The 17,883-nt window shown below is 42.0% G+C and overlaps 1 protein-coding gene across 3 annotated transcripts in view; it reads left to right on the top strand.

Moving 5' to 3' along the window:
• Window positions 1-17,883, top strand: part of SLC9A9 (solute carrier family 9 member A9) — a 354,635-nt gene that overhangs the window by 13,019 nt on the left and 323,733 nt on the right. Inside the window, exons 1-2 of one of the 3 annotated variants that reach the window (XM_045030880.1) lie at window positions 16,271-16,309; window positions 16,687-16,807. The exons of 1 other annotated variant lie outside the window; for it this stretch is intronic. In XM_045030880.1, the coding sequence (XP_044886815.1) occupies window positions 16,762-16,807 (46 nt within the window). In that variant the 5' untranslated portion in view covers window positions 16,271-16,309; window positions 16,687-16,761. Of the gene's footprint in view, window positions 1-9,324; window positions 9,634-16,270; window positions 16,310-16,686; window positions 16,808-17,883 lie in introns of those variants that run through there. One more of the 3 variants, XM_045030879.1, reaches the window with a different exon arrangement.

Genomic DNA, 17,883 nt, shown 5'->3' with positions numbered 1-17,883 from the left:
TTTTAAGATCCAGGGAATTGGGTCTGAACTCACCAGGAGTTGGTGGGGGGGGGAAAGGAGGGGGAATGGTTAATTTCTCCTTGTTTTAAGATCCAAGGGGTTTGGATCTGTGTTCCCCAGGGAAGGTTTTGGGGGGACAAAGTGTGCTAGACACTGATATCCAGGGCCGCCCAGAGGGGGGGGCAAAGGGGGCAATTTGCCCCGGGCTCCGCAGGGGCCCCCAAGAGAAGAGCAGAGGCTCCCGCCTCTGCCCCTCTCCTGGAGCCTCAGCGCATCAAGCGCCGAGTCTCCGGCCGAGCCCCTGAGCCCCGCCCCGATCCGAGCCGCGTGGTGAAGGGGCGGAGCTGGGAGCTCCAACGGGGCCTGAGCCCCGCCCCGCTCAGAGCGGCGTGGGGAGGGGGCGGGGCAGCTGCCTCTGCTCGGCGTGGAGCTCCCAGCCCCGTCCCCTCACCACATGGCTCTGAGCGGGACGGAGCTCAGGCCCCGCCGGAGACACGCTTGGGTAAGGGGGGGGGGAAGCCGGGGCCGGGGGTAAGAGGCCGGGGGGTGGGAAGCGGGACCCGCCGCCGCCGCAGCGCAGCCCGGTCTTCGGCGGCGGGGGGCCCTTTCTGTTCCGGGACCCGCCGCCGAAGTGCCCTGAAGACCCGCGGCGGGGACCCCCCCCGCCACCGAATTACCGCCGAAGACCGGGCGGCGGGTCCCGCTTCCGCGGTAATTCGGCGGCGGGGGGCGTCCCCGCCGCGGGTCTTCGGGGCACTTTGGCGGCGGGTCCCGGAACGGAAGGGCCCCCCCGCCGCCGAAGACCCCGGGCCCCCGGAATCCTCTGGGCGGCCCTGCTGATATCTGGCTGGTGGCAGCATTACCAGATCTAAGATAGGAATTAAGCTTAGAAGGGTCCATGCAGGACCCCACATCTGTACCCTAAAGTTGACATGGGGTATGCAGACCCCACACTGATGGGGGAGCTTCAATGAGTTGCTGTGGGCTTAATCAGCCCCACTGCACCACACTGCAGTAGGTGTCAGACTTGGGAGGAATGGTTAATAGAGGAGAACACAGCTCAGCTGGGGGCTGAGTGGGAAGAAGAGTAGTTCCCAGTGTGAGAGAGAGACCCTGGAGCTGCTTGAGAGACTGCTGCCTGCTTCAGCCTCCTTGAGGGAAGGGAGGTCAGATGTGAGACTATTGTTACTCATGCCTTACTTGTTGCTACTGGGTGAGACTGTGGCAGGTAGTGCTCTGCCTGAGCAGGACAACAACCCAACAAACCCTTTTTGTTTTGTTAAACCTGACCAAGGTCTTGGTAGTGGTTTCTCTTGAGCTCAGGAGTGATCTGGGTCACAAGCACCAACTGTCAACACACTGCTGAGGAATTCCTAGAGATGAGACTCTTTTTAACCTAGCTCAAGGGGACTCTAATATTGACTATGTATCCACACTTCTAATTACAATAGTATGGGATTAGAAGAATAGTAACAGGCAGTTACACAGCCCACTGCCATAAAAACATAAGCCTAACTCTGTTGCAACATGACAAGAGGCCTTTAACCCTTTATTATACACCAGCTACTCTCAGCCTTAGACCCTGCTTTTGAGTGGCCTATCTATTCCAGATCTCCATCAGATTACCAAAACCACTTTTGCTATAAAGCCCTATACTAGTTATTACCAACAGCTTTTTCTACAAAGTCATACTAAGCATGTCAAGCTAGATGCTTGTTAACACTAGTATAAGTTTCAGTAACAGCCTGCATTTGGAAGACTTATAATAGCCACTTGGTGTATGATATTGCTGCAATCATTTACTGGAGGGAGTAAAACAATCAAATTACCAGTGGGGACACAAGATATCTGTTAGCAAGCATTTTGTAGTGGATTTTCAGCTGATGTAAATCAACGTAGCTCCATATCAGTACATGATTTTGGATGGGGGAGGGGGAAATTATGGGATTTTTATGCCTATGCCAATTTACATCAGATGAGGATCTGGCCCATTTAAAAAAAATGGCCATGCTAGTAGTGACTTTTCCCTGTGTCCACATAAGTCAAATTATTTTATTGATATATGTTAAATTACACAGAAATAACTGAAAACGTGCTTCAGCTCCTCTCTGTAAAACTGGCATGACATAATAAAATTGATGTCAATCTTGGATATTATAGTTATTTCCTTGTTTTTAAATAGCACCTTTATCCAAAGATCTCAAAGACCTTTACAGCCATTAATTCTCCTATCTTGCTATTCCTAGTCTTAAATGTGAGCCAGCCCTATATACTGGGACAGGGTTTAAAGCTGGCTAGGTTGATGTTTTCCACAGATGGAGGTGCTGTGGCAGCTAGTTGTAGGAGGTCACCAAACAGTATCCTGTTTTCGAGCAGCAACCACGTTGTCATTTGTTTTTATCACTTCTTCATAGTGAAGAAAAGGGTGAATTAGAAAGAGGACTTTGTGGATGGGGAGGTGTGGGCAGGAGGAGGACAGAGTTAGGTTTTATGAAAGTATTAAACTAAGGCCTTAGGGAGGAGGGATAGCTTAGTGGTTTGAGCATTGGCTTGCTAAACCCAGGATTGTGAGTTCAATCCTTAAGGGGACCACTTAGGGATCTGGGGCAAAAATTGGTCCTGCTAGTGAAGGCAGGGGGCTGGACTCAATGAACTTGCAAGGTCCTTTCCAGTTCTAGGAGATTGGTATATCTCCAATTATTAAAAATTAATTATTTTGTGAAGTTTTCACCTTATCTTCAAATTTCCTGGCTTTGTTTTGTTTTCTTTTTTTGTTGAAAAATTTCAACGTTCTCAAAGTTTTTGCCCTTAAATTCTAACGGTGTAATGTATTTCCTGCTTTTACTCCAGTCTTTTTGTGTGGGTTGATAGCAATGAACAATATTTGTGCCCCTGCAATGGGGATGTTTATCCTACCTATCAGTCTTCAAAGCAGCCAAAATGTCATGCCAACAGTTGAAATCTGTGACAAATGACCACACTCTGGAACATCTGGGTTTTGCTGCATAATTGCTAGAAAAAACATAATTATAAAATCTCTTTTAAAGGATTTTTTTCACAGGTTGAACTAAATCAACTATTTTTAAAAGAAACAGGAAAAAATCTATTATATGCAATCCATGCAGATCCCATTGTGAATGCATCTTCAGCAGTGTTCGACCGCTGGATCCCAGATCCACAGCGTAGGCCTCTACCATTTGAACTACAGGAGTAATTGCTATTTTTAGTCTATATGACCCAGTCACTAGAGGAAGACATGAAACACTTTGCCAGTGGATTACACAACTCTTTGCTAGACAGCAAGAGAATATTGGAGATTGAGACTTCTGAGTCTATCTCTGGCTCTGGGAGAGGAGTGATACCTACTGGTTAGAGTTAGGCTAACCAACACACATTTGGTACATTCAGTCTGAAAGGCCATGTGGCCCAGTGGATAATCTTGGCTTTGCCATGTTAGACATGTGAGTGGAATTCTGGCCCCACTGAAATCAATAGGAATTTTGCCATTGACTTCAAGGGGGCCAGTATTTCACCTCTGGATTCTATTTCTATTCTGCTGCAACTTCAGTGTTAACTTGTTTGTGAAATGGGAGGTGCTAGTTCACTGCCTTCTAAGGTTTGGGCTTAGTCACTAATAAAGGTTACAAAGTGTCTGGAAATGTAACCAGCAATCAAAGTGAGATTTGAATTCACTTTGTTCCTACACTTTAGCGTAGGGTGTTTGGTGGGGCTATCTACTGCTCTCTTGCTACATTACCTGCCTTTGTGGAGGGGCTGAACAGGCAGACTGAATCCACCAAAATGCAGAACATCCCATAAAGTCCATGTGAGAGGTGATCTTTTTATACTTCACTGAATCTATGAACTAGCAATTCTGTCAAATATAATCCGTCTTAATTAGCACATCTGGGCCAATTCCTTGCTATTTCTGCACCAAAGCTTGTTTCAAAGCTTGTTTGAAGGATTTTAAAAGTCCTTCAATCTGGCCATTTCACGTTAAGAAGCCTTCATACTTCAGAAAGTATATGGAATCTAAAAGTAGCATTAACACTACACAGCACCCTGCAGTTTGTCTCCTCCACAGCATATCCTGTGGCTAACTCATTTGTTTGTTGGTTTTAAAATACTGCAGTGAAAAATTGACCAGAATTATGTAAACTTGGAACACAAGCTTTCTGAAGGCCGTGGTCCAATAGCACTCCAAATCTAGACTGTTTTTTAATATCCTGGTAAACTGCATCATCATAATGGAGTGTGGATTACCTGTGAGCAAAACACCAAGTCCATGTGTGTCTAGGTTCAGTCCTTGAGTCAGGACAGAGGGGTCCCAGTACAAACCAGAACTTTTAAAAAATTTTATTCTGACTTCCTCATTTAAAACAGATTTTTAATAGCACGTGTATTGCCTGTACCCAAAAATCTGAAAATTTATGAGTCAAGGAGAATTCACAGAGGCTGCTTTATGCAGCAGGCCAATCTGAGACAGCATGTGGACAGAGAGACAGATATTGACCAAAAAAATTGCTTGAATAAATAATGAAGAGAGAAGGGGAGAAAGCTCATGTAAAAAAACCCAAAAACAAACAAACAAACAAAAAAGCTTAGCACAAAATACTAGACTGTATCCTTTTGCTGGCTGAAAAATGCTGTGATTCAGGTGATCAATATGAAAACTAAAAACATTTTAAAAAATGATAGTTTATTAGGCATTATGGACATGCCTGCTAAAAATTGCAGTATGCTAACTGAACTTCTAAAGTGTCAGTTGAGGTCAAAGATAAAAACATATACGTTGCTTCAGGAAGAAATAATTAAAATGTAGACTGCAAAGAAGCAAAACACAGCACTTTTGGACTGCACATCTGGATTTCTCACGAAGAGCAACTGTGACAGATGGCTGTGTCTGGACAGCTGATTTATAATTACATCTTACATTTCTGAAAGGCTATAACTCTGGGGGCCCAATCTTGCAATGTGCTGACTATTATCTTGAGAGGTACTTATCGTCCTCCCTGATCCTGAGTCCTGAATGAATGTCTAGTATGTCTGTCTTGGGCCTGACCACTCCCACTTTGACTGATGTGGTCTGTTGCAAAAGCCCAGTTATGCTTTGATAGGCGTACTTTGGTCTAACAGCCTTTCCTGGGTTGCTGAGAGAGAATGAAGAGTAATTCACTAAAGGAGTTTGGTCTGGCCTGAGGGAATGTCCCCAATTTGAAATTGGACCTAAAATGTCACAAATAAGAAAGAAATATGATCTATTCTAACAAAGTACTCCAGTAACTGACTGAGAGTCATGCCAGATTGGGTTGGTGAACGAGGCTGTGGTTTGTAAAGGCATGTCTACACAGCAACTAGACACCCGACTCGGGCTCACAGGGCTCTGGCTTCGCAGCTTTTCATTGCTGTGTAGACTTCCAGGCTTGGGCTGGAGCCTGAGTTATGGGACCTTCCCACCTTGCAGGGTCCTAGATCTTGGGCTCTAGCCCAAGACCAGAAGTCTACACAGCAATGGAACAGCCCTGCAGCCTGAACCCGTGAGCCAGAGTCAGCTGTCACAGGCCAGCTGTCGGTGTCTAGTTGCTATGTAGACCTACCCTAAAACCCACACACGATTTGCTCTGAACATTGGAAGGAGAGTGAGGCAGGGAACTGCAGAAATAGGAAGAATGGTCTTGTGGATAAAGCACTAGAAGGGGGCTCACAAGAACTCTATTCTATCCCTAGCCATGCTACATGTTGAACTAGTCACTTAGGCCTGTTCTAGGCACCATTTTTGTATTGATTTAACAATTTTGTTTTGGGATGTGATTTTTTTTTTTTTTTTGGTACCAAAATATTTAACTATGCACAACCCTTAGTGTGGATGCAGTTATACCAGTAGAAAGGTGCTTTAGCAGTATTTCTCTTCCCTTACAGCACTAAGCTATATGCACTTTTATATTGGCATAACTAGGGGAGCTGTGCCACTTTATTTATATCAGTATAGTTAAAGCTGTGTTTAAAAAAAAAAAATTGTGGACACTGCTGCAAATCTCTGTGCCTCAGTTCTCCAATTGTAAAATATTTTCCAGTCTCACAGGAGAAATTGTGAAGATAAATTGCTTAATGTTTGTGAGGCAGTCAGATACTCCAGCAATGAGCACCAGAACAAAGTTCACAAGGAAATAATTCCATATTCAGTGTCATGTTTGGATGTTGAACAGCATGTAAATTATGGGGCCACATGTAATATGGAAATAAGAAATACTGAACATCTGTCTGATTCACTATGACCCATCAATTTGTGTGCTGAATGTGGCAGCAGTCTTATGGAAAAAACATGATGTAATTATGCGTAGTTGCAAGGGTGTAGACATAACACTGCATAAACAACTTCAATTCTTTCATTTCCTAACTTTTCAGTGCTTGACTATTCAACCTTATAAAGTTTTCTTTTAGTGTAGGTTTTGTTGTTTGGTGGGATGGGGTGTTGGGTATGGTATATACTGGCCAAATTCTCTGCTAGTATAAATTGGCACATCTTCATTGGCTTCAGTTTACACCAGCAAAGAATTTGACCAATGTTTGTAAGGTACTTTTTTTTTTAATTAAAAAAAGTTGTGAGCAAAAACATCTCAATTACATAATTGTTAGCAAACAGGAAACATTTCCTTTAAAAATGCACATTTATACGCTGTCAAAATCATTGCACACAATAGCATTTAGTGTTTGGAACCATGGTTCAAAAAGAATCAGCGTATAGTCAGAAAGGATGACTGTTTTTCAAGACAGAATCATTGTCGTTATTGTCAGAATCCTTTCATGTCAGAGAAGTTATTTGTATATGGGCAACCAACCGTCAAAAAGAATCATTGTGCTACCACAGGAAAGGGAGGTTAGATACCAGAATTCTTGCCTCGGACTTCAACAGGCCCTGTTTGTGGGCAAAAGTCTTGTACTTCAAATATTAAAGACACTAACACTTTAAGTGCTTCTGTTTTTCCAAGGACACATGATTTATTGCTTCTTGGGTTCAATATAAAGACATAACCATAGAACACAGAATTGTCTTATTGTTCGCTCTTTTTGGTTTGTTAACATTCAGAGCATTAGAGAGACAATCTACGGGCCAGATTCCATAGTCCCATTGATTTGCAAAAAGTTCCTGCCACCTGTAACATATTTAGGCTGTCTCAGTGAAAAGCTGCAGTATCAAACATGCAGTTAGTCTTAAACTAATTTTTTAACAAGCAGGAAGAACAGCACATGAGAACTTCCTGCAACTTGCCATGTGCAGGTTAGGAGAGTGCTGCTGTTTCTTCTAATACATGATACCACATAGTCATAGTAGTACAAACACTTTCATTTCTGAACTGAGAAAATGTGCAAATCAAATGCCCTGTCCCTCCATTACATTGATATCATTCTGCCCATCTGGCTCTAACAGTCTGGGAAGAGTTTTTATTTCAGTAGTGTAATCAGGATCCCTCCACCTAATCCTCATGTATTATTTTGCTGTTTCCAATATAATGGATAATAAATATTCAATTGTCTAACTCAAAATCTGTTTTTGTCTTTTTTTTTTTTTTTACACTTATTCCTGTCTTATATGGTTAGTCAGGGCTGGTTCCAGGCCCCAGCACGCCAAGCATGCTTCGGCAGGAGGGCGGCAGGCGGCTCCGGTGGACCTCCCACAGGCATGCCTGCGGATGCTCCACGGAGCCACGGGACCAGCAATCCCTCCGCAGGCACGTCTGCAGGAGGTCCACCAGAGCCGCGGGACCGGCGACCGCCAGAGCGCCCCCCGCGGAGTGCCACCGTGCTTGGGGCAGCAGTTGCTAGAGCCGCCCCTGCAATGGTTAATGAGGAATGTATGAATTGACTTTGCCTATTTTTGAATTCACCCAGACTTCATGGGTTCAGCAGATGAATGTGAATTCAAATGTCCTTGTCTGAGTTTACACCCTTCCTGTGAGTGATGAGAGGAACAGAGCAGAGGGGAAGAGAGACATCCAAAGGAGAAAATGAGGTACAGAGGGGGAGAGCAGAGCAAAAACACAAATACAGGGTGACTTTGCAAAAAGGAGTAGGAAAGAAGAGAGAGGTGAATTAAAAAATAACTGTATGGGGCTATATCATCCCTGTCTACAGAGAAACTCCCTGGGAAGAGGAGGTAGGAAACACCATGAAACTGGCTATACATAGTGACCAGGCCATTGCCCCTTAATATAAAAATGGTTTGAGGGGTTGCAGAACGGACAAAGAAGCCATAGTCTCATGTGGGAAGAAAGGTCTGTTTGGAGCTGTGGACACCTTGTGCAGAGCAGGGGCCACCACACCCAGCTGGCAGCATTGCTGCCTATGTATTTGTTCTGAATTGACTCATCTCTGACACTTAAGAGTTTGAAGGGGCACCATCAGTTCAAATCTGGCAGCAAATGTAGGCTTTCTGTAAACAAACTTGTATGGAATCTGAGACAAGGAGAAATGCTTTGCTCTTCTCTCTTTAAATACCACCTCCAGCCATTGGAGTATTATAACACATGAATATTCCCCTCCAGTGTCTGCGCTCAAATATTGCAGCATTGAGCTAGGACATGACAACCTGAAAGTGAAATTGACTAGAAATGGCTATAAAAGTAGCCAGTTTTATTGCCTACAGTGAATGGAAATGGGCCAGCAGCATAAATGATGAAAAAAATATTTTCATTTGTATTGTTTTTCTTACTATGGTGCTATGAGCTTCACATTGGCAGCCCCCCTGCTTTCACTATGTGCCCCAGGAGTCTGTCCATCCAGCGCTCATTGCAAAATTAGGCCCTGAATCTTGCAATCTTCATTCATTTTTTTATTTGGTCTTTATGCAGGCAAACTCCTATTGGGGTTTACTACAAGCTTCCTTGCCTAAGACTAGCACTGTAGAGTGGTAAAATGGAAAGGTTTTTTTTAATTGTAAAAACATAACCAACGTGTCATTTATGCCACTTGTTCAGCATTAATTAGGGTTTGCCTATGTGAGCTGCTCAAGGTTCTCCTACTGTGATTTTATGAAAAAGATTTTTAAAAAATTACAGAACAAAGTGTTGTGGACACAAACTAATTTTTGCAAACAAACAAAAAATAGTTTTTGGTAGGGTCACAGAGGTTTGATAGGTTCACAGAGCCTCAAATTGCACAAACCTTATGGATCTCCATTTAAAACAAGAACAATATAGTGATGCAATCATAACATTACAAATGAGACAGGACAGCTTTAAGAGAGAAACAGGAAGTTGTAACTAGAATCCAGCTGAATTCTGAGCTGGGGGAGTTTGCCGTGAGGCTGCAAATAAAGCAGATGTGTTTGTGAATTTCAGTAGTGTCTCGACTTTCTTTTACCAAAGTTGATGATACAGCATTTAACCTGAGGTGTTTTCTTTATTTTGCATTTTGTTCCTCTTCATCCTTTATTTTAAGTACTCGCATATGGGAATGAAATGGAGAAATTAAGGAAATATATGTCAGCAAGAGATGAGGATCAGTTTTATCATCAGGGAGCTGTGGAATTGCTGGTCTTTAACTTTTTGCTCATCCTTACAATATTAACAATTTGGTTATTTAAAAATCATCGATTCCGCTTTTTGCATGAAACTGGAGGAGCCATGGTTTATGGTGAGTACAAATTCAAGTGTCAGTTTAGTATTAAACTTGTTGCATGTGTATAATTAGACACTTGAGCTCAAGTGCTGACAAGGCACAGAAAAGATACTGAATGAAATGCCACTAGCCTATTGAAATATGCAGTAAAAAAATGTAACTCTTCAACTCTCACAAAGCAGATATAGGTTGACCTGTCAATGGAGTAAATGTCATGAATAGGTTATCTTACCACTGTGCAGATAATGTACCTCCATGGGCAGATCTGAATCTAATAACTCTTTGGGAGTATAGGATGCTTGTTTCATAGGAATGAAATACCAGGTTGAAAGAGATTATTTCATTTGAATATAATGCACACTTGTGTGTGATATCTCATGACAGTGTGACACTAAGTCACAGCAGGAATCTATTAGGAGCTCATGGGTCCAGCCCTGTGGTCTGATTCAATTTCAACTAGCTGAAGATTTTTGTTTTGTTTTTCATTGTATTGTAGAAAAGCAGATTTTGAAAAGTCACTCTCTGACCCTCCCTGAATGTTTCCATCATATCTGTATTTCAGTTTGCCTCTCTTGTTCTAATCTTCCTTGATTACATGGGACCATCTGCTGCGATGAAGGTCTCTGTCAGTTTAATTATTATATGGAGGGAATGGGGAGGCTATTTCCCCGTCCTTCCTTTCACTCTTGTTTCACTTTCAGAAAAGTTGTGTGATCTCCATTTTGCTTTCCACAAAACGTGTCCTGATGACACTGTCAAGGCAGGAAAATGGGATACAAATTATCACTTTATACATTGTGCATCCTTGCCACAAACCGTCTGTGACTCTGACTTTCCTATGAATGTCATGATGCTGCCCCATGCATTATGAAATTCACATGCTCTAAGGCTGCATATTCTAAAAAGTACTTGAGCCTGTTTGTCTGTCAGTTGCATGCAGTATTTCCATTGAAGCCATTGACATTGCATGCATGGAACTTGGGATAATAAGGCCCATGATTTTAAGACCACTGGAGCTATACATTTGAAGGTCAGTAGCTGTTTCCACCTTAAGTGGTATCTTTTAAAGGAAGAGGGTTAGAGTTATTGGAGGGTTAGAGTTATTGGAGGGTTAGAGCTGAGGTCTATCAGTCTTAACATTATCCCTTTAAAACTGTTACTTACGCAAATGAACTCTGAAAAGTCATAGGAACACAGGATTTACCCTTCTGTACCAGATACGTGACCTGTTTAGGTCACTTCCTGCCTCTAGCAGTGACCTGATGCTTCAGAGGAAAGTAAAAAACAATCTTGTATCAAGCCACTCATGCTATTCTAAATAGGTGAGTGGGGAAGAGTGAGTGTTGCTTTCCTTCATACCTGTCCCTGCCTCTGTTTTGAAAGATTGTGTTTTATAATGTAACTCTTTACTGGCAAATAACTAGAGTGGTGGAAAAGGAACTTATGTGACAATCCACCCTATTTTATTTTATCTCTAACTTCTCGGGTTTTATGTCCCATGTGCATAATATACTGTTAGTAAATCAATTGAGATTAAAAAGCAATTCTTGGTAGAAGGTAGAAGTTCACCACCATTAATAATGGCATTTATGTGCATAGTTTAGATAGTTCTTCTAAAATAGTTTTTATACTGTACAAACCACCTCTAATTGCAGATGATTATATACATTTGCCTGTTATTTTTTTGCTATTAATCTCTGCATGTGGGAAAATCGATGAAATACTACTCAATATTTTCATTATGGCCAACGTGTAAAATATTACATTTTTCTAGGATTTACACACAAGACCCTTCTCCTTAGCATTCTTTCCTTCTTCTGTATGGTATCCTATGTACCACTGATAATGTTACTTGCTGTGTTAGACACAAACCAAAACCTCAGATTCAAACACCCCATACTTTTGCCTAAGGTTTGGACTGGATCTGAACTTAGTGGCTTGGGTTCTCCATCTCCGGTTTGTTTTGAATGTACCTTATCAAAACTGATATAAAAGCAAAAAGAGGGTGGGGAATGCAATCCAACTTCATTTAAAAAAAAAAAGACAGTTCCCTATCTTAGGGTTTTATACTGCTGCCCATCGCTGTTGTTTCTGAGCATTTAATGTCAATAACATTTTCAACTCCTACAATGTGGAATATTTGTCATTGCCTTGCACCTTGTGTAGACATGAATACTGCTAAGCAGAGTGTCCCTTTTAGAGTTCATTAAATTCACTTGCCAGTGGAGACCTGTGCTGAGGCCTGAATGAAGCGCTGTATTAAGAAATTCTAGAACAAAGGATACTGAGTCCATTTAGTCTTCTATTACCGGGTATTTATGACAGACTTCAGACAAAGAGAAATACCTATCTACATGCATTACAAGCTTAAGCTGTTGTCCCTCCTGCACCTAGCAATATTGGGTGTGGCTTTAGGTATTCTTAGCAGTGTGAAACAGGAGTGGTTACAGGAAACCAGCATTACAATTGTAAACAATTGTAACAGATCAAACCCAGCAACTTCAGAGGGAAATCACCTGTAGGAATCTCTACAGAACCATGTGCTTGTACTGGGCCAAATTCTGTTCTCACTTGCATGACAGTCAAGCTTGAGTAGCACCATGAGAGCTGCTTCTCCATTGCCTTGAAACGTATGTAGCCATTTACACCAGATTTTACAATCAGATCAGTAGCATTTTACACCTAGTTTGCATAGGCGTAATGCCCTGACTCCACAGTTCCTTGTATGGAGGCACAGATGTCTGCTGTTTGGATCCATTTTCAGGTTCTACATGAATACACAGTCTGCAAGGCTATGGAGAATCAGGTCTGTTTATTTATGAGTGAGTTGTATTTGGCCAGCTGTTTGCTGACAGTTGCACAGAAAGATGTCTGGGTCTGAAACAGCTGGCAATGCAGTGTGTGACCATTATTTATGGGCGTGCCATTGCAGAAGATGGTCAAAGAGAAAGATGAGGGAAAATTAGCATAAGGGTGTGACAAATTTAGGGCCTGATCCTGTGAGAAGCTGAGCACCGACAACTCAGGCCACTGAGCCCCATGGACAGAAGAATGCAGATTCATTCATTGGTTTGCCTTCCAATCTCCCACTGAATTTGTGTCTCTGATTCTTGTAGCTAGATTCAACAATAGCATTCTTGGTAATGCTCTGGGGTAGGCCAGTGCCAAAGCAGGCAATTGAATGAGGTGTGAAGAAGCATCTGAGTGTCAGCATGGACAGTAGGAAATGTTGGCGTTTACACTTCTAACCATAGCACTTACATAACATGGCCCTTCCTTTGAGGAATCTGAAAGGTACTTTTGAGTGCCCAGCAGCAAATGCCTTGGGACTGGATTTTAGAAGTGCTGCGAGCCCAGTTGAAATCAGTGGTTTGAAAATCAGACACATACTGACCACCCAAATCAGTGGTCACTTCTGAAAATGATGACCTTGACAGTAGGTCTGCATCTACACTACAGGGGTCTGCAGGCATAGGCCTGACACCTTAGCTATGTCAGTATAGTCCCGCAGTGTAAACGTACTCTCAGGTAGAGGGGGCCCAAAGCCGTTAGAGCTTTATTGTTGAAAATCAACACCAAACTCCAGTTACAAATAAACTGAGGCACAGAGGGCTGGATTCATCACTCTGCTTCATCAGATTTATACTGCTGTAACTCCATTGTAATCAATGGAGTTTTATTGGTGTAAAACTAGAATAATGCAGTAGAGAATCAAGTGCATTAAATGACTTACCTAGTGTCACATGGCAAAGCTGTTACAGTCACTGTCCTAACACACTAAACCGTAACTGCTTTTTTCAGGGAACCATTTACTGGAAGTGGGGCAAAAATGGTGACTCAAGCTTGATCCTTTGAGGTTCTGAATGTGTGCTAAATACTTCCCAATTCCTTCAGAGGGACTGTGGGAGGTCAGAACCTAATAGGATTAGGCCCTAGAAATGGAAATCCATAGTTTGGGGTAATATGACAAAAATCACAATTTTCCCTTTTTCAATTAATGTATGAATGATGAAAAGAGATCTTCAAGGTATCATTTAGAGCCTGGAAAAATGATGATCAAGGCAGGTTGTAATAATATAGTACAAGTTTGAGAAACATCCATAGCCAGAATGGATTTTGTAGTTGGAATATAAAAGAGAAGTAATGTTCTTAAATCAAACGTGAAGAAATACAGGTCGGCTCTAAAATAATTATTTAACAGTCAGGAGAATTAAGCAATGAACTGAACTGCATAGTATGGTTTCTGAGTCACCTTCATTTAGAGGTGTTCAGAAATAGCTAGATAAAATCCTAGTGGGAGGAATATCCTCTTTGATACGAGAGTGTGGCCTTGATGACCTCAAAGGTCTTTTCCAACACTATTATCTATAATTAAGGGTTGGATCCTGCTTCCACTGAAGTCATTGGCAAAATTCCTATTGACTTCAATGGAATCAGGTTTGGGCTCTAGTTGGGGTGCTTCTGGGAGAGAAGTAACACATGGTAATGCAATATTTAGAAAAAAACCCAAAACACCTGTCATTTTAAAGTGTCTTTTTTCTAATTCAATCCAGCATCAGAATAGTCACTTTTAAAAAGGAATTGTCCGAACATCTGTACTAGTCACTGAAGGGAAACGTCTCGGATAAAGGGTACCTGGGAGGAGAAGTGATGTCCTAACTGGATTCTGACTTCTAGAATGTTAGGGATTGATTCCTACTCAGTGTGGCGTGCTCTCAACCTTGCATGATAAGACCCCATATTAATGACTAAACTCCATGTTCAACTGATGTTATCATATCTGAAGCAGTCTTACTTGTGCTCATGGCATAGTAACCTGTAATAGTGCTACCTGGTTTCTTATTATGTGAATACATCCTTTCCTGACTTGTTCGCATGCAATTTGTTGTTTTTAACAGCGTCATTGCTGACCTTCCATTCTAAAATCTGGGTTTGTGCATTTGGTTCCCATTCTATTGAAATGAATGGAACATATGAGGGGCTGCCATGTGTACCCAGTATTAAAGGTATGTTTTGCATAGGGTCCCCCATATATTAAACACAGAGAACTGTTTGAAAATATTTCCATATTTAGTTGCAGTGTTGGGGAACAGTGGTTGCAAGGGATATTGAAAATATTAGTCCTGCTTTTATTAGGTGTGTTCTGAATGCTTCTTTAGAACCTATTGTAAATATTTTTTTTTTTTGGAGCTGGTGAGAACAGTATAAATGGGAAGGTAGGCAGTAGAAATAAAGGCATATGCTACATATTTAGCCTATGTTTAAAAAAGGGGATGATTTTAATTAGAATCTGGACTAGGGCCTCTGAGTAGGGCCTCTGAGCTAAACTAGAAATAGTAAATATTTATACAAAGCAGAAATGTATGTGAGTTGATGATAATGCATAAACTTTAAAATATTTATTTTTTCCTGAGGTTTTATATTCTGTATATTGTCAAATCAGACCTATGGTAAATGCTTTATTTCTTAAGGAATAATATGACTGCAATAGTTAAGTGGTCTCCAGAAACACATTGAAGTGATACAGCAGTTGTCTCTTATAGATCCTTCTATGGAGCTTTCATTAATTTTCTGAATCTAGGGATTTGAATCCATCTATACTTCAAATTTAAAACATCATAATGTTCCTCTGAGAACTCAAGAGACTCAAAAGCTCCATTAATGCTCTCAGAATATTGTCAACATCTGCTGTACTTAATGCTAGCCGTCCCTAGCATGTATGTCTATTGATACTCACAAAATTGCCTATTTTATTTGTACTCTAAAACCATTGACAATACCTTTAAGCATCCAGTATGCTATCCTGACCCATATTGCATCTGAGGATAGGATCCAAACTAGGAGAAAGAAGCAACACAAGCCAGGCTTGAATTCTAGTTGTCTTTGTCAAATGTTGATTTTTATTTCCTTACAGCAATCTTGACGATAATTTTAAGACCTTAAAAGCACCATTCCTGCAAACACACATTGATCAGCTTTACATATATGGATATATTCAGGTACCTAAGTGTCTGCAGGATTGGAACATCCTGTAGTTCTGTGTGACTTCTTTGGAAAAGTGAAGTGAAATGCCAGACTAACCATTTCTGAATATTATCTGCCCCACCAGAGAAAACTCACAGAAGACTGTTTGTGACTACTGTTGAAGATAGCATATCTTGCTAGGACACAGAATAAGAGTTGCCCTTGTAGCTTCCCATCTTAAACTTGCCACTGCTGTTTGAAATAATATAACCCAGAAGCCAAATTAGTGAACTTTCACTAGTATAACAGAGAACACAATTTGACCATGTCTCAGTTTCCCCAAATGTGCCGTTAATAAGTTAAATGTGGCTTTATGTAGGGAACGATGACCCTTCTGAGTGGTCTAGTTTTTTAGTGAAAGGCCCAACGAAAATACAAGCAAACCTTCACCACAACATCTTGGCTGGGAGACAGTCAGTCTCAATGTATGTGTTCTCCCGGTCTCCTACTCCCCTCCAGCAGGGTTCTCTTGGCTCTGGTCCTTTCCCTGGAGTCAGGTCTCTTACCACTGCCTAAGGAGGAGGCTTCCCTGGAGCCAGGGCCTGCAGAGATCTGCCAGCTGCAGCTCTTCTCTGGGACAGCCTGTAGTTCCTGAGAGGCTGGGCTTTCTGCCACTGTTTAGGAGTTCCCTGTCCCTAGGAGCATGCCTGTCAGGCTCCTTCTTCTGGTGAGCTGTCCTAGGAGCTCCTCTCCTCAGGAGCTTCCTGTCTCTATGATTCCCCCAGCTAAGGCCTAGTAACACAACTAGGGATTAGGGATTCAGTTACTTCTAGGTGGATCTGAGTTGGCTCATTCTCCCTTACAGGCACCTGTTGCAGGTAGTCTGATCCCAGACTTCCCTGACAGTCCCCATATATTTAAAACAGCAACCAGAACTTGGTTTTATGTATAGAACATATACTAGGTTTCTCAAAGTATTTTATGAAGCAGTGATCTATTCAATGGTAGCACAGATGCTATGTAGGCAAAACATGACTGCCATCCGAGAGCCACAGGCTGATCCCCACAATTAAAATGGCTGCCATTTCCCTACTACCTTTGCAGGTGATAGCTCCTACTAAAGATGGCCACTATCTCCCATTCTTTCAGTAGGAGAGAGTCCTGGTTGACTCAAGGAAGATGGCTGCCATACATCGAGGAGAAATAGCGTGGGGAGACTTGGCAGGTATGGAATGGTGAGGAGCAGGGGAGAATAGTGAGTTAATATGGGGTCAAGGGAATTTTGAAGCTAAGCAAGAACACAGTATGGAGTAAATTAATATTGAAGGACAGTGACGGAGCAGGTGAATATGGGATGACAGCAGAATTTAGAGGGGTAGGAAAGGAGGGTGAGTGAGCAAGCAAGCCCACTATGGGGACAGGAAATGAGGGCCATACAGGTAGACTTTGGTGGATGGAAAGGAAGGGAGAATGCTGCATGGCAGAAGACTGAAGGGGAAGGAAAGGAGAATGAACAAGCACGGGAACAGTAGAAGGGCTGAGACTGATGGCAGATAGGGTCTGGGGATTGAGAGAAGGGTCTGAGAGCTTGGGACAGAGCGAAAGAGAACTGGAGAGGAAAGGATGATCGTTCTCCCACTCAAGGGTCTGAGAGAGGGTGAGTGGCATCCTTTCCAAGCATCCAGTGGGAAGGTCCACATTTTTGCATGTGCATTTAAGGTTGAATTTTCAACCTGTAATAATACCTTGTGAGATAGGCAGTTCCCCCTAAAGGATATATAATCTGAAGTCAGACTGAAAACCCCAAACTGTTTTAACCAATTCATTTTCATGGCTTCCTAAGGTCTGACTCTTGACTTTTGAACTCTTGGGGTTGGCCATCATGATATTAATATTTTGCACTGGAACGTTTAGTGCCTACTTCCCTTCCCCCAAGAATTTTCAGGAAGGCTGTATGCTACCTCTTATTACAGCTAGATTTATTATCTGATTTATTATGCACATTTCATACGACCTCAGGAAGCAACCTTTGGACTCTTAGTTGGCTGTGTGAATCCTGAGGGATTTAAAGAAAACATCCCTTCTTAAAAGTATAATCAGCATTATTGCTATTACACCATCTTTGTCTTACTCCATGAAGCTAAAATATTACATCTAATCTGATATGCTAGAGGCAATCACTGTTCAGAGACCTCTGCAAAACTGGCCAACAACAAGATTGTTCCGTCTCTCTGTCTGTCTAGGCATTTATACCACTCTCATCACTATAGTATTTGGTTACTGAATGAAACTTCAGAATTA

Source organism: Mauremys mutica, chromosome 9, assembly GCF_020497125.1.
Source record: "Mauremys mutica isolate MM-2020 ecotype Southern chromosome 9, ASM2049712v1, whole genome shotgun sequence".
Taxonomy (NCBI): Eukaryota; Metazoa; Chordata; order Testudines; family Geoemydidae; genus Mauremys; species Mauremys mutica.
Note: the sequence above shows the minus strand (reverse complement) of the source record. Positions and strands in the feature narration are given on the sequence as shown.